This window comes from Petromyzon marinus, chromosome 1, assembly GCF_048934315.1.
Source record: "Petromyzon marinus isolate PM22_M1 ecotype Great Lakes invasive population chromosome 1, UKy_Petmar_22M1.pri1.0, whole genome shotgun sequence".
NCBI classification, from domain to species: Eukaryota; Metazoa; Chordata; class Hyperoartia; order Petromyzontiformes; family Petromyzontidae; genus Petromyzon; species Petromyzon marinus.
The window spans coordinates 706,846-722,065 of record NC_133667.1 but is presented as its reverse complement, the minus strand read 5'-3'; the positions used below and the strand labels follow the sequence as shown (position 1 = coordinate 722,065).

Genomic DNA, 15,220 nt, shown 5'->3' with positions numbered 1-15,220 from the left:
CGGGAATTGAACTCGGGTCGCTGGGTTTGTAGCGCTCTAACTGCTACAACACCACTCCCCGCAGACACACACGCACGACAAAAGGCAAACACGTGAACACACACACACACGTGGACACAGAGTGGACACACACACAAACACACGTGGACACACACACACGTGGACACACAGTGGACACACACACACACGTGGACACACACGTGGACACACAGTGGACACACACACACACGTGGACACACAGTGAACACACACACACGTGGACACACACACACACACGATGACACACAGTGGACACACACACACGTGGACACACAGTAAACACACACACACACGTGGACACACAGTGGACACACACATACACAAACACGTGGACACACACACAAACACACGTGGACACACACACATGTGGACACATAGTGGACACACACACGTGGACACACAGTAGACACACACACACGTGGACACACAGTGGACACACACACACGTGGACACAGTTGACACACACACACACGTGGACACACACACACACACGTGGACACAGAGTGGACAGACACACACACACGTGTGTACGCTTGGCAAAAAACGAACTCCCGGCTGCTGCACAGGGAACGATGGCGGCCGTCTCCACCATCCCGCCCAGTTGGCCGGCGCACAGGGGCTGTGACGACGCACAGCGGCCACGCGGGGGGGCGAGGGGCTTGGCGGCCCTCGACTTCGCCCGGTCAGCGCGTGCCGGGCAACTCGTCCGAGGTCAAAGGTGGCTCAATCATTCTTGGTCGTCATCCTCCATCTGCCTGGCTCTCTCTCTCTCTCGCCGTGCTCTCTCTCTGCTCTCTCTCACTCTCCGTGCTCTCTCTCTGCTCACGCCGTGCTCTCTCTCTCTCTCGCCGTGCTCTCTCTCTGCTCTCTCTCACTCTCCGTGCTCTCTCTCTGCTCTCTCTCACTCTCCGTGCTCTCTCTCTGCTCTCTCTCACTCTCCGTGCTCTCTCTCTGCTCTCGCCGTGCTCTCTCTCTCTCTCGCCGTGCTCTCTCTCTGCTCTCTCTCTCTCTCGCCGTGCTCTCTCTCTGCTCTCTCTCTGCTCTCTCTCACTCTCCCAGTGCCTTTGGCCTCGAACCGAGCACCGCTCCCACGGTGCTCACCGTGCGTCCGTCGTCAGGAGCGAACCCGAGCTCGCGCAGGCGCCCGGCACCGAACCACCTTCGGCGAACCGGCCGGCCGCGCCGCCTGTCGCCGTCAGCTTCGGAGGAGCGCGTGCGGGGCGCCGCGTCAGCGGACCGGCGAAAGCGACCAACGCTGGGACTCGAGAGCGACGAGACCGCCCGACGCTCGCGTCCTCGCTACCGCCCAGCGCCCCCTCCGAGCGCGGCGAGCGGCTGCCATTTAAACGACTGCGGTGGCCGACCTCCGACGCTGCTGCCGAGCGGCGTCGCCCCGAGCCGCGCCTCGCTCTCGGGGCCCCTCGACCGCTTGCTCCCCCTCCCCCCCCCGCCGCCGCCGGAGGGCCTGCTGCTGCGAACTCCAGCGGCGGCCCTCGGCCAGTGGAGCCCTCCCGGGCCCTACCGGGTCCTGCATGAGTCTATGGGTCTCTACGCGAGTCTATGGGTCTCTGTGAAAGTCACAGGTGACCGGGCTGAGACCGATCCACTTCGATGCAGTTCACGAATGACGGTCAGGGGGAGGGGCCGACACCCGGGAGTCTAAACCGGGGGCCCTCTCGGCGTCCGCGGCCCCCGCTGGGCCACCCGGCCGCCAACTTACGATGTTCATGATGGTGAGCAGGTAGTCCTCGATGTCCCGGCGCCCGTGGAAGCCCACCATGAGCTTGTCGGCCACCACGAGCGTCTCCACGGTGCGCTCCACGCTCACCGAGCGGCGCCCGCGCTGGGCCCCCCACAGCGGCGGAGCCGACGCCGACGCCGGCGGCGGTCGCCACCACCACGCCCCGCGCTGCCGTGCCGGAGCTTTGGCCCCTTTCCGCCGGCCGCTGCCTCCCGTCCAGGACTTCGCTGCCCGGGCAGAACACAGAGCGAGCAAGGGCGTCACTAAAACTACTCAACTAAAAATTCGATTTTTATTTTACCAGGGTGAAGGCCCCGCTGAGCCATTAGTCCTTTTGCAGCAGAGACCTGGCCACAAGTGACAGCTCAAAGAAGCGGCTCCTCCTCATCATCATCATCACCACCACGCGGAAATGTGTCGCCGTCGCCAAATACTCTGAACGCGTGGCTACGCCGATTCTAAATGTTGAAGGGGAAAAAAACCGGAGGGCCCGGAGGAAAAATCCACGTGACCACGGGGAGAGAGCGACACGCAAACTCCAAAATAGACAGCAGGCGTCAGGGTCGGGACCGAACCCAGGGTGTGAGCGAGTGCGGGGAGCGGTGGTGCAGCGGTTAGCACGCTGCGCAACGAACCCCGACCAAACCCGAGTTCGATTCCCGCTCTCGCGATCAACCACAGTGGAGAATATTTGAATCGGTCCATGGGCTTCACCTTGGTTGGGAGGGAGAGTCTGTAGGCATGGGGAGGGAGAGTCTGTAGGCATGGGGATGATGATGATGATGATGACGAGGACGAGGTGGACGACGATGGTGACGATGTTGATGAGGTGGACCTGTAGGCGTGCTGCTCACCCCCTACGCCGCACGCCGCCTCCTCCTCCCCGTGCTTGCGGTGGAGCCGCACGGCCGAGCGTTTGAAGACGAGGTGCGGCCTCTCCTCCTCCTCCTCCTCGTCCGCCTCCTCCACCCCCCCCGCCCGCCCTCGCCGCCCTCGCCGCGACGACGGCGACGACGTGGACGACGGGCCGGAGGTGGCGGTCGCGTTTCTCAGCGGCTCGATGAAGAACTCCTCCCCGTCCGCCACGATCACCCCGTGCTGTGGGGTGCGGGGGTCGGCGGTAGCGGGAGCCGAGGGGGCAGCGGGGGGGGGGAAAAAGAGAGTCCGTCGAGCAGCGACGATCAGCGCCCGGCCGTGTCTGCTCGTCTGCCGCGAAGCTCGGTGTGTGGCCGGGTCGGGCGAACCGCCGCGTGCACGCTGAAGTTCGGCAGCGCCGCGCCCAACGCGAGGCGCTGCCGGCCGCTGACGAAACCGGAGCAGGCCCCGGAGGGGACGGCGCGGCTCTCCGGACGCCGCTTGGACAACACGCCGTAGACTTCTCGCCCGAGCCACCGCCCAGATCGCTGCCGTCGGCGTCGTTGCCACGCTCAGCAGCCACGCTCAGCAGCCACGCCACGTTCAGCGGCTACGCCACGTTGGGACTGCGGGGATTCCGAGAGACTCTGACGGCGCCCTCAACTGAAAATCCACGGGGGGCCCCGGCTTCCATAAATACAACTTCATTGCACCTTCTCACACACACACTGTCACCACACTCTCACACTCACACTTATCACACTCACACACTTATCACACTCTCACACACACACACTCACATACACACACACACTCACTTACCACACTCTCACACACACACCACACTCTCACACACACTCTCACCACACTCACTGTCACCACATCCTCACACACTCTCTCACTCACACACTCACTGTCACCACACTCTCACACACTCACTCACTCACACTCACCACACTCTCACACACTCACTGTCACCACACTCTCACACACTCACTGTCACCACACTCTCACACACACTGTCACCACACTCTCACACACACTGTCACCACACTCACACACACACACACTGTCACCACACTCTCACACACTCACTCACCACACTCACTGTCACCACACTCTCACTCACCACACTCTCACTCACCACACTCTCACACACACTGTCACCACACTCTCACACACTCACTGTCACCACACTCACACACACACACACTGTCACCACACTCTCACACACACACACTGTCACCACACTCTCACACACTCTCACACACTCACTCACCACACTTTCACTCACCACACTCTCACACACACTGTCACCACACTCTCACACACTCACTCACTGTCACCACACTCTCACACACCACACTCTCACACACACACACTCTCACTCACCACACTCTCACACACACACTGTCACCACACTCTCACTCACCACACTCTCACACACACACTCACTCTCACTCACCATACTCTAACACACACACACACTGTCACCACACTCTCACTCACCACACTCTCACACACACACTCACTGTCACCACACTCTCACACACTCACTCACTCTCTCTCACCACACTCTCACACACACACACTGTCACCACACTCTCACACACCACACTCTCACACACACACTCACTCTCACACACGTTCACTGTCACCACACGCTCACTCACCACACTCTCACACACTCACTCACTCTCACACGCGCACTCACTGTCACCACACTCTCACCACACTCTCACACACACACTCACTGTCACCACACTCTCACACACCACACTCTCACTCTCACACACACACACTCTCACTCACCACACTCTCACACACACACTGTCACCACACTCTCACTCACCACACTCTCACTCACTCACCACACTCTCACACACACACTGTCACCACACTCTCACTCACCACACGCTGCAGAACAAACTCCACACGGAAGGGGACCCGAGCCGGGAATCGAACTCATGCCCTTCGCGAGCGTCACCACTAAGCTGCCACTCTGATGATCAACGCTGCCTGTTGTATATGCCCCCTCTCATGCCCTGGGGCGGGCCTTCATCCAGCAGCGGATTAAGCAAGGGCTGTGAGTGATTACGACAGCAGCATTATTGTTATTATAATAATTATAATTCAAGCCAGTGGCCGTGAGCACAGTGCTAAAGCAGTGCACGGGGTTGCCACGCGCAGACTCGAGACACACACAAGCAAAGACAAAGATCCCACCCCCCGTGTAGCCTTAACAGACTGTAGGGGCAAGTGCTGTTAGCGAGTGGCACCTACAAAGGCCGGCACGGCACACGAGGGAGGTGGGTGGGCAGTACCACGCCCGGCCGCCTTTGTCTCCCCAGTGGCGATGTTTACTACACACCGCACCAGGTGACTCATTTGAGTCCGAGTCGACCTAGGGGAGCACCAGGACCGGTTCAGATAATCGTCACCGGTGTTGGCCCTGAGCGGGAATCGAACCTGGGTGGTCAGGTTCGGAGCGCTCCACACGCGCGCGCGCGCACACACACACACACACACGCACATACGCACGCACACACACATACGCACGCACACACACACACACACGCACACCCGCACACCCGCACACACGCATGCACGCGTACACACGCACACACACACACGCACACACACACACACGCGTACACACGCACACGTACACACGCGTACACACGCACATGCACACACACGCGCACACAGACACACGTACACACGCACACACGCACACACACACACACGCACACACACCCACTTTGCCTTGGACCCACAGCCCTTCCTGTCTAGCATTTGCTCTGCCGCACCACCCCTCTCTCTCCTTCTCCCTCCCTCTCTACCCTCTCTCCCTCTCTCGCTCTCCTTCTCCCACTCTGCGCGTTCTGACTTCGCTCGCTGTTACAAAAACATCGACCTCAAAAACCCGCGCGCGAGCCAGAGGGGGTGCACGACGCTGGCGCTGCCGCCGCCGCCGCCGCCACCACAGCGGGGCGAGGGCCGGGCTGGCCGCCACCACGGCCGCCACCACGGCCGCCGCCGCCGCGGCCACCACGGCCACGATTTCCATTTCCCCAAAACCGTGGGAACGGCGGTGGCGGCACGCTCGCCGGTTCCCGCGTCGTTATCGGGCGCGGGGGAGGCGGCTGCCACTCGCCCCCGATGTGAACCCGTCGCCCCGAGTTCGATTCCCGGCCACGGACAATCGGACTGACCGGCGTGGTGAAGTATGACCAAGCAGCCCCCCACCCCACCCCACCCCGCGACGATCAAGCACGGTGAGAAAAGGATTTCCTCCCCCAGCAGTGGATTGACAAAAGGGCCGCGCTCGAACGCTCGGACAAGGTGACGTGGAAACCTCGTCAGTGACGATGACGACGACGGTTGATGACGACAAGGCGGGTGGTAGAGAGCGCGATGCGATGACGACGACGCCGGCCGGGTCGGGCCGCGAGGTCGTCAACGTCAACGGTGTGACGGGCATCGCATCTCACGTGGCGCGGCCGGTGGGAAAACGCCGCCCCTGACTGCGCGTGGACCAGAGTGCTCACCGGGAGAAGAAGGCATGAAACTATTTTTTATCATTTAACCAAGTAAGGCCCACTGAGCAACGTGGCTCTTTCTCAGAAGCAATCTGGGCTATCGGAAATTCGAGCTCAACGAAGTGGCTCTATCACGTGGGAATGCATAGCGACCGAACCCACGACCCCCTGGTACACCAGGGCGAGGTGGTTAACATCTCGCCACCACGGCGGAGAGTCCGCTCTGCCGCATCCGCTTCTGCGGGGCAGATCGTCGGGCGGCGCGCTCCGACCCCTCGCCCGCTCGCCCCACCCCCCCCCCCCCGCTCACCAGGCCGTTGCAGTTGCTGAGCGCGACGCGGGTGGTGCCCTGGCGGCCCTGCAGGTGGCCCGTGTAGTGGCAGTCGGAGACGTAGTTGTGGCGCCAGTCGAGGCCGCGGCGGCCCCAGTACTCGACGGAGAAGGCCCGCGACACGAGCGCCGCGTTCAGGCTCAGGTTCAGGTGCAGCTGCCGCCCGTAGGCGGCGAGCCGGTAGTAGACCTGCGCCGCGTCGCCGTGCTCGTCGCCTGTGCCGCACAAGAGACACGCAGGACCCTCCTCACCGTGCAGCCTTGACATGTCGTCGGGGCGAGCGACAGTTTAGCTGCCTCGCTGGGCGATTTTTTTTTTTTCACGCACCGCACCAGGTGCTCGTTCGAGGTCGAGTCGACCTAGGGGAGGCCCGGGCCGCGTCGTCGTCGTCACGGCCATGTTCTATAGGCTGCTGGATGAAAAGCTCCTCCTCTCCCCACACCCCCACTGCCGGCAAAATTCTTAGCGGCGCACCGAATGCCAATTTGGCCGATTGCGACGAGCGGTCAAGCGTTCGACGCTCGGCGTGGGCGCAGGGCCCGGTTGGCCGTGCGAGCAAGAAAGAGAGAGAGCAGGAGAGAGCGAGAGAGAGAGTGAGAGAGACAGAGAGTGAGAAAGAGAGACAGAGAGAGCAGGAGAGAGTGAGAGAGAGCGAGAGAGCGAGAGGGATCGAGAGCGAGAAAGAGAGCGAGAGAGTGAACAGGAGAAAGCGAGATAGAGTGAGAGAGCGAGAGAGAGCGAGAGAGTGAACAGGAGAGAGCGAGAGACAGAGTGAGATAGAGAGAGCGAGAGAGAGCAGGAGAGAGTGAGAGAGACAGACAGCGAGAAAGACAGCAAGAGAGAGAACAGGAGAGAACGAGAGACAGAGCGAGAGAGAGAGAGAGAGAAGTGAGAGAGAGTGAGAGTGCGAGAGGGAAACGCCTGGCCAGCAGCCTGGGCATCTTCCGCGCTCTGGTCGGAGCCAGGGTGAGTGGGCTGGAGTTCCGCCATGCGCGGCTGACCCACGCCGTGCCGGCCTTCGAGGAGCAGTGGGCGCTGGAGGAGGCCGTGTGCTCGGTGACAGAAGACGGAGAGCTCTGCATGCAGATATGAGCTACCCGTCGGAGGCCGTAGGACTGCGAGAAGGGCTGGGTGCAGATGCAGCACTTGTCGTAAAAAAAAGAAATATTTTTATTATAATTATAATAATATTACAACTATTACATAGAAAACATAGGGGGAACATAGACATGGAGTAGGGAGAGAGGGGGTAGAGAGAGAGGGGGGGGGGTAGAGAGAGGGGGTAGAGAGAGAGTGAAGGGGTAATGAGAGCAGAGCGAGAAATCTATCGTGAAATCTTTCATTTAAAAAAAGGGGGGGGGTTAAGCAAAGCATTAAAAAAAATGAAATGATGAACGAAGCAAAGTGCCGACTACACCAAGCATCTTCTTGTTTCCTCTGATCGTAAAAAAGAGAGCCAGAGAGACGCAAGAGAAAGTGAGAGAGAGAGCCAGCGAGTGAGAGAGCGAGAAAGAGCGAGAGTGAGAGTGAGAGAGAGCGCTGTCCACGTCTGGGCCAATGCTCTGATTTGGTTCGTTTTGTTGTCCACACTGCACTGTGTGGTTCATTGCGGCCTCTGACACGGAGAGTGGTGTACGCAGCCGCACCAAACCGCATGGAAACAAATCCTGAACGACACGAGGGACCCGGACCGACGAGATGACACCATTATAAAATAAAATCGATTCCCGAATCAAGCGATTTGGCGACGCCGGGCCACACCGCCGCCCGCCGCCGTTTTCCGGCAGCGCAACTCACAAACGGCTCAGCGCCGGGGTCGTAGCGGCAACAACGTACAAAACGGGCGACGCTTCGGGCAAAGGACCTCCCCTCATCGCGTAGAGTCGCTGGGCGCCGAGCGCCAACCCCGGACCGCTCTCGCCGCGACGGTCTCCGCGCCCGTCGGGGGGTGCCAAGGAGGAAGCCCCATCCTACACGGGCCTCCGCGCGAAGGCCGGCCCTGCGGCGGCGGCGGCGGCTGCGGCACGGTCGGTTCGGTGGTCGGCGTCTGGCCGAGCCGTCTCGTTTGAGGGGTCGGCGGGACGAACGCGCGGGCTTCGTGCGCGCAGAGGGGGGGGGCAGCAGCCGACGGGGATTTTCTGCTCACGAGGAGGGAACTGAACCAGTGGGGCGGTGGATATTCCACATTCCTATGGTACACCGGGGACGAGTCTGTCGGTAGGGCAAGCGCCGTTCACCTTCCTCGCGTTGGGATCACACGCAACAGCAGCGGCGGTGGCAGCGGTAGCATCGCATCCCCCCCCCCCCCAACTCCGGCAACTTGGCAGGACTCTCCTGAAAAGCGGCCTTGGGGAAGTCGGCGACGCTGTCGTGGGCGAGCCGAGCGCGATCGTGGCCAACGCCGAATTGACCTCCCTGCGCCGCAGGCACCAAGGCCTCGCCGCAGGAGCCTCGCGCCGGGGTCCTTCGAAGCCGCTCCCCCGTCCGGCTCGCGTTGGCCACCGATTGCCCGAGCGTCCCGTCTTCACCGGGGCAATCCGCTGCGCGCTCAGCCGCCCGCCACACGAAGCGGCAAGCGGACGCCGGGCGCTGCGGTGGCGCCTCGCCGATGCGGTGACGCGACAATCCTCACGGTGACGACGACGGTCGCGCAATTTGTAACGTGCCCGAGTATTCAGCAGCCGTGGCGAGCTCCGCGTGCCACTCGCGAGTCAGGCGAGAGAGGAGGTTTGGGGCCCGGAGCGGACAACTCACCGGCAGAGCAGGGCCATGCGCCGCCTGCCCTGTGCCCTTTCGCGTGGCCGGCAGGGGCACAACTCTGCGATCGCCAACCGAGTCAATAAATTGCTTCACGTTTTGCGACCTTAGGCGAGGCCCATTTCTGCTCTGGTGGTGGTGAGCCTTCGAAGGGTCTCTTGAAAGTCGGTGCGGATTGCATGCTGCGGCTACCATGGTGTTCTACGTGTTGTACTCGTCTATCCAGGACAGCCACGCTGAGTCGCAGGGCTACATTGGGGGTCTTTTTTATTGTAAGATGTTCTCAGCCGATTAGTAATGAGTCTGTTTATTATTAAACACGTGCGGGAGGAGAAAACCGGTGCACCCGGAGAAAACCCCGCGCTTAGCGCGAGGGGACAATGCTCTATCCCCGTACAGACGGACACAGATGGCGAAAAGTCCACTTTGTGTACCGCCTTCTCCTGGCGAGCCAGGGATACGGCACCTCGTCAACACCCACAGGAAGAGAGTTTCACAGCCCATCTGTGTGCGATCCACCAACCCCCTCTACTGCCTCCGCAGCGTTGGATGACTCCAAGCCGCCACGTGCAGCAGCGTGGCCACCATGGCGAACCGGGTAAATAACCAAGGCAGAGGTGCAGGCCTGCAATGGCTGGCTCACGCCACTACCGGTAAAAAGGGGTCTCCGCTAATTTGGAAGGTATTTGGCTTACTCTCTCGCGCTCAAACAAATAAACTCACAGCGTGAGGGAGCGACGCGGAACCACGCTGCCTGCACGGTTAAACGGACTGCACAGGGTCTCTTCCGTCTTGCGGCCGCAAGTTCGACGTTCCGGCAGCGAGCCTATGTCAGCCTTGGCCGCGATGTCTCCCCCTTTCTCTCCCTCTCCTTGTTTCTCCCTCTCTCTCCCTGTCTCTCTCTCTCTGTCTCTCTCCCTGTCTCTCTTTTTTTTTACGATCATAGGAAACAAGAAGATGCTCGGTGTAGTCGGCACTCTGCTTCGTTCATCATTTCGTTTTTATTTGTTTTATTTTCAATGCTTTGCTTTATGTAACCCCCCCGGCTTTTTTAAATGAAAGATTTAACAAAAGATTTCTCGCTCTGCTCTCCTTACCCCTTCCCTCCCTCTCTTCCTCCCTCTCTGCCCCCCCTCTTCCTACTCCATGTCGCTTTCTCACGTTCACTCTCTCTCTTTTTATAACTACGACAAGTGCTGCATCTGCACCCAGCCCTTCCTACAGTCAAACGGCCTCCAACGGGTAGCTTAGATCTGCATGCAGAGCTCTCCGTCATCTGCCACCGAGCACACGGCCTCCTCCAGCGCCCACTGCTCCTTGAAGGCCGGCACGGCGTGGGTCAGCCGCGCGTGGCGGAACTCCGGCCACACCCTGGCTCCGACCAGAGCGTGGAAGATGCCCAGGCTGCTGGCCGGACGTTGCCCCTCCAGGGCCACCTTCCTCACCCTGTATATGGCGAGCTTGGCATAGCCTACGAGCATGTTGACCAGCCCCTGAAGATGTTGGGGTCCGTCACCCTCCTGTCTCTCTCCCTGTCTCTCTCCCTGTCTCTGTCTCTCCCTGTCTCTCTCTGTCTCTCCCTGTCTCTCTCTCTGTCTGTCTCTCTCCCCCTGTCTCTCTCTCTATCTCTGTCTCTCTGCCCCTGTCTCTCTCTCTATCTCTGTCTCTCTCCCTGTCTCTCACTATCTCTGTCTCTCCCTGTCTCTCTATCTCTGTCTCTCTCTGTATCTCTCTGTATCTCTCTCCCTGTCCCTGTCTCTCTCTCTATATCTCCCTGTCTCTCTCCCTGTCTCTCCCTGTCTCTCTCCCTGTCTCTCTCTGTCTGTCCCTGTCTCTCTCTTTTCTTCTGTCTCTCTCTTTCTCTCTGTCTCTCTCTCTCCCTGTCTCTCTCCCTGTCTCTCCCGCTCTCCCTGTCTCTCTCTCTCTATCTCTGTCTCTCTCTGTATCTCTCTGTCTCTCTCCCTGTCTCTCCCTGTGTCTCTCTGTCTCTCTCCCTGTCTCTCTCCCTGTTTCTCTCCCTGTCTCTCTCCTCCACTGCTGCCCCAAGAATCGTCCAAAACTGGCGACCCCCTGCAAGTAGTGGCCACTCGTGAATTTCTCGCCAAATTCTTTCCCCCCACCGACCGACCCACCCCTGTCCGCCCGTCTCTCCCTCCCTCTCTCTATGAACGGCATTCTCTCTCTCCCCCCCCCACGCCCCCACCCCCCTCCCGCTGTGTCCGGCCGCCCGGTTCCCCCCACTCTGAAAATAACTCTAAAACATTCCCCTCTCTCTGCTCTCCCCCCTCTCTCCCCTCTCTCCCCGCTCTCTCCCTGCTCTCTCCTCCCTCTACCCCCTCTACCCCCGCTCCCCGCTCTCCCCCCTCTCCGCCCTCTCTCCGCTCTCTCCCCTCTCTATCGCCTCTCCCCCCCCCCCCCCCCGTCTCTTCCCTCTCTCTCCCCCCCTCTCCGCTTTCTCCCCTCTCTGCTGCTCGCGCTGCTGCAGGAGCAGCAGCAGCAGCAGACGCCGCACGCAAGCGGCAAAGTTCCGGGTTCGATTCCCCACCCGGGAGCCGTTCTGTGTTGCGGTCTGAATGCTCTCCCCGGCTGCTCTGCCAGTGTGTGAGCGCGAGCGTGAATGTGTTGCGGCATGCACGCTCTCGCCCTGTTCTGCACAGCGTGTGTGTGTGTGAGTCTGCGTGGAGTCTGTGTATTCTCTCTCCCCCCTGCTCTGCACGGGTTTCCTTCTCCTGCACCTAAAATAAAACGGTACAATGTCACCGACATTGGCCAAGCATCATCTCAATTCTGAAAGATCACCTGCAATATGACTCAATTGGGATCACACAGCAGCAGCAGCATCGTCCGCCGCCCTACCTGCTTCGAAAACATGGCAGGACCCTCCTGAAAACGAGTCTTCAGACTCAGCGAGGCTCTCCTGGCTAAACAAGTGGAATAACTAAAATAATAATCAGCATTAAAGCGCGCCTTATATGAGCCCAAATCAAAATACGTATTCCAAGCAAGAGCCTGACTGCTGATGAGACGCTGAATGTTGAAACCGAGTGTTAAAGTCAATGCTGCTAACACTGTGCACTCCCAGAAGGCCATGTGGCCAATGGGATGTATCAAGGGAAAAAATTGCTGAATTTTTTTTTGTATGTGCAGAGACGGATATGGGAGAGAGACATTTGTTTATTTAAAACAAATGTCTCTCTCTCCGTGTCTCTCTCCGTGTCTCTCTCCGTGTCTCTCTTGCCGTGTCTCTCCATCTCTCTTGCCGTGTCTCTCAACGCGTCTGTGTCTCACCGTGCCTCTCAAAGTGTCTGTGTCTCTCCGTGTCTCTCAACGCGTCTGTATCTCTCCGTGTCTCTCAATGTGTCTGTGTCTCACCGTGTCTCTCAACGCGTCTGTGTCTCTCCGTGTCTCTCAATGCGTCTGTGTCTCTCTGTGTCTCTCAATGTGTCTGCGTCTCTCCGTGTCTCTCAACGCGTCTGTGTCTCTCCGTGTCTCTCAATGTGTCTGCGTCTCTCCGTGTCTCTCAACGCGTCTGTGTCTCTCCGTGTCTCTCAATGTGTCTGTGTCTCTCCATCTCTCCCCCCGTCTCTCTCTCTCCGTGCCTCTCATTCTTGCCCCGAGTTTCCTCTTTACTCCGTCCGTCCACGCAGAAGGGACAGACGGGGGCTCCCCGACTCGGACAGACTCGGCCGCCGCCGTGTCCCCCACCACCGCCCCCCCCGTCTCGGCGTGTGACCCCGCCGTGACCTCGCCGTGACCCCCACCGTGACCCCGCCGCGACCCCGACCGCGCTCTTGCCTGTCCGCAGCCCGTCCACGCTCCTCCTGGGCCGGACCCGGCCGTCGATCCTCTCGGGCGGAGGGACCGGCGCTCCGTTGTGGTCGACCCTCTGTGGTATCGTCGTCTCGTAGTGATCCACATTCCGCAGGAAATCAGCTGGTGGGGGGGGGGGGGTAGACATGGAGGAGGAGAGGGGCGGGGGGTGAGTGAGTGAGTGAGAGGTGGGTGGATGGTGGTGGGTGGGTGGTGGTGGGCGCGAGAGCACCGCTGTGGGGTGGCAGCCATTGGGGGGTGAGAGGGGGGCTGGTGGTGGTGGTGGCTACCCCCCCCCCCCCCACACCGCACCATTGGCCCGCGCGGCACGTGCGGCGAGGAGGAGGAGGAGGCGAGCGCGGAGCGGCACGTTCCGCTGGACATACCAGACGGACTGGTTGGCCGGCCGTCAAGAAAAGCCTCCTCCGCATTGTCTGACTGTAATTACAAAGCGCCGGGCACTTTCGCTGTTACAGCTGCGATTTCTCCCCCCCCCCCCAAGCCCCTCTTTGCCGGGCGCATTCCGCCGCGTAACGATTTCTCCACCACTACACTCTCACTTTCGCCTCTCCACCACCACCACCCCCCCAGCCTCCTCCTCCTGCCATGCTGCACGCCTGATTCTCTTGTTGTTGTTGTTTTTGTGGTGGTGGTGGTGTCGTGGGGAGCGGTGGTGCAGCGGTTGGCGCGCTGCGCTACGAACCCGGCAACCCGGGTTCGGTTCCCGCTCGCGGCCAACGCCGGTGACGATAATTATCTGAACCGGGTCCTGGGTCTCCCCTAGGGCGACTCGGCCTCCAATGAGATCCCGGTGCGGTGTGTAAACATCGCCACTGGGGGAGACAAAGGCGGCCGGGCGTGGGGTGCCGGCCACCCACCCCCCTCGTGTGCCGTGCCGACCTTCACAGGTGCTGCTCGCTAGCAGCACTTGCCCCAACAGTCTGTGAAGGCTACACGGCGACTACCGACAGTTTGCCCGAGCTCTGCGCTCCTACATTGGGAAGTTTGGCCGAGCCCATGAATGTCGATGACGGCGATGGTCAAATGCCACCACGGAAGGGGGGCAGCCAGAGCAGCGACAATTCTTACATTTGATCTGTACCGCCCGTTCATGCAAACACAAACAGATAAAGCTCCTCCTTCCGTGCAGGCTGCGCAGGCTGCTGGCGGAAAGTGCTGCTAGCGAGCGCCTATGAAGGCCGGCACGGCACACGAGGGGGTGTGGGTGGCCAACACCAAGCCCGGCCGCCTTTGTCTTCCTGCACCGGGTACTCATTTAAGGCTGAGTCAATCTCGGGGGCGGCCAGGACCGATTCAGATTAATCGTCACCGCTTGCTGGCCCATTGAGCGCGAATCAAAACTCGGTTCGCCGCTTGCCCGAACTCTGCAGAGCACAGGGCGAGAGAGCGCGCAAATTCCACACGCACACACACCCAACACACACACCCAACACACACACACCCAACACACACACCCAACACACACACACCCAACAGCACACACACACACACGCACACACACACCCAACACACACACACACCCAACACACGCACACACAACAGCACACACACACACCCAACACACGCACACACACACCCAACACACGCACACACCCAACACACGCACACCCAACACACACACCCAACACACGCACACCCAACACACACACCCAACACACACCCAACACACACACCCAACAGCACACACACACACACCCAACAGCACACACACACACCCAACAGCACACACACACACCCAACACACACACACCCAACACACACACACCCAACACACACACACCCAACACACACACACCCAACACACCCACACACACCCAACACACCCACACACACCCAACACACCCACACACACCCAACACACGCACAACACACACACACACCCAACACACACAACACACACACACACACACCCAACACACGCACACACCCAACACACGCACACACCCAACACACGCACACACCCAACACACGCACACACCCAACACACGCACACACCCAACACACGCACACACCCAACACACGCACACACACCCAACATACGCACGCACACACGCACACCCACCCAACATACGCACGCACACACGCACACCCAACACACACCCAACACACACCCAACACACACCC

The 15,220-nt window shown here is 60.1% G+C and overlaps 1 protein-coding gene across 1 annotated transcript in view; it reads right to left on the bottom strand.

Annotated features, from left to right (window-relative positions):
• The window catches only part of LOC116941938 (A disintegrin and metalloproteinase with thrombospondin motifs 6-like), a 71,189-nt gene that overhangs the window by 50,370 nt on the left and 5,599 nt on the right, over positions 1-15,220 (bottom strand). Inside the window, exons 3-6 of the mRNA XM_032953347.2 lie at positions 13,061-13,198; positions 6,488-6,723; positions 2,635-2,878; positions 1,760-2,007 (exon numbers count right to left, since the gene is read on the bottom strand). Coding sequence (XP_032809238.2) covers positions 1,760-2,007; positions 2,635-2,878; positions 6,488-6,723; positions 13,061-13,198 — 866 coding nt within the window. The remainder of the gene's footprint in view (positions 1-1,759; positions 2,008-2,634; positions 2,879-6,487; positions 6,724-13,060; positions 13,199-15,220) is intronic.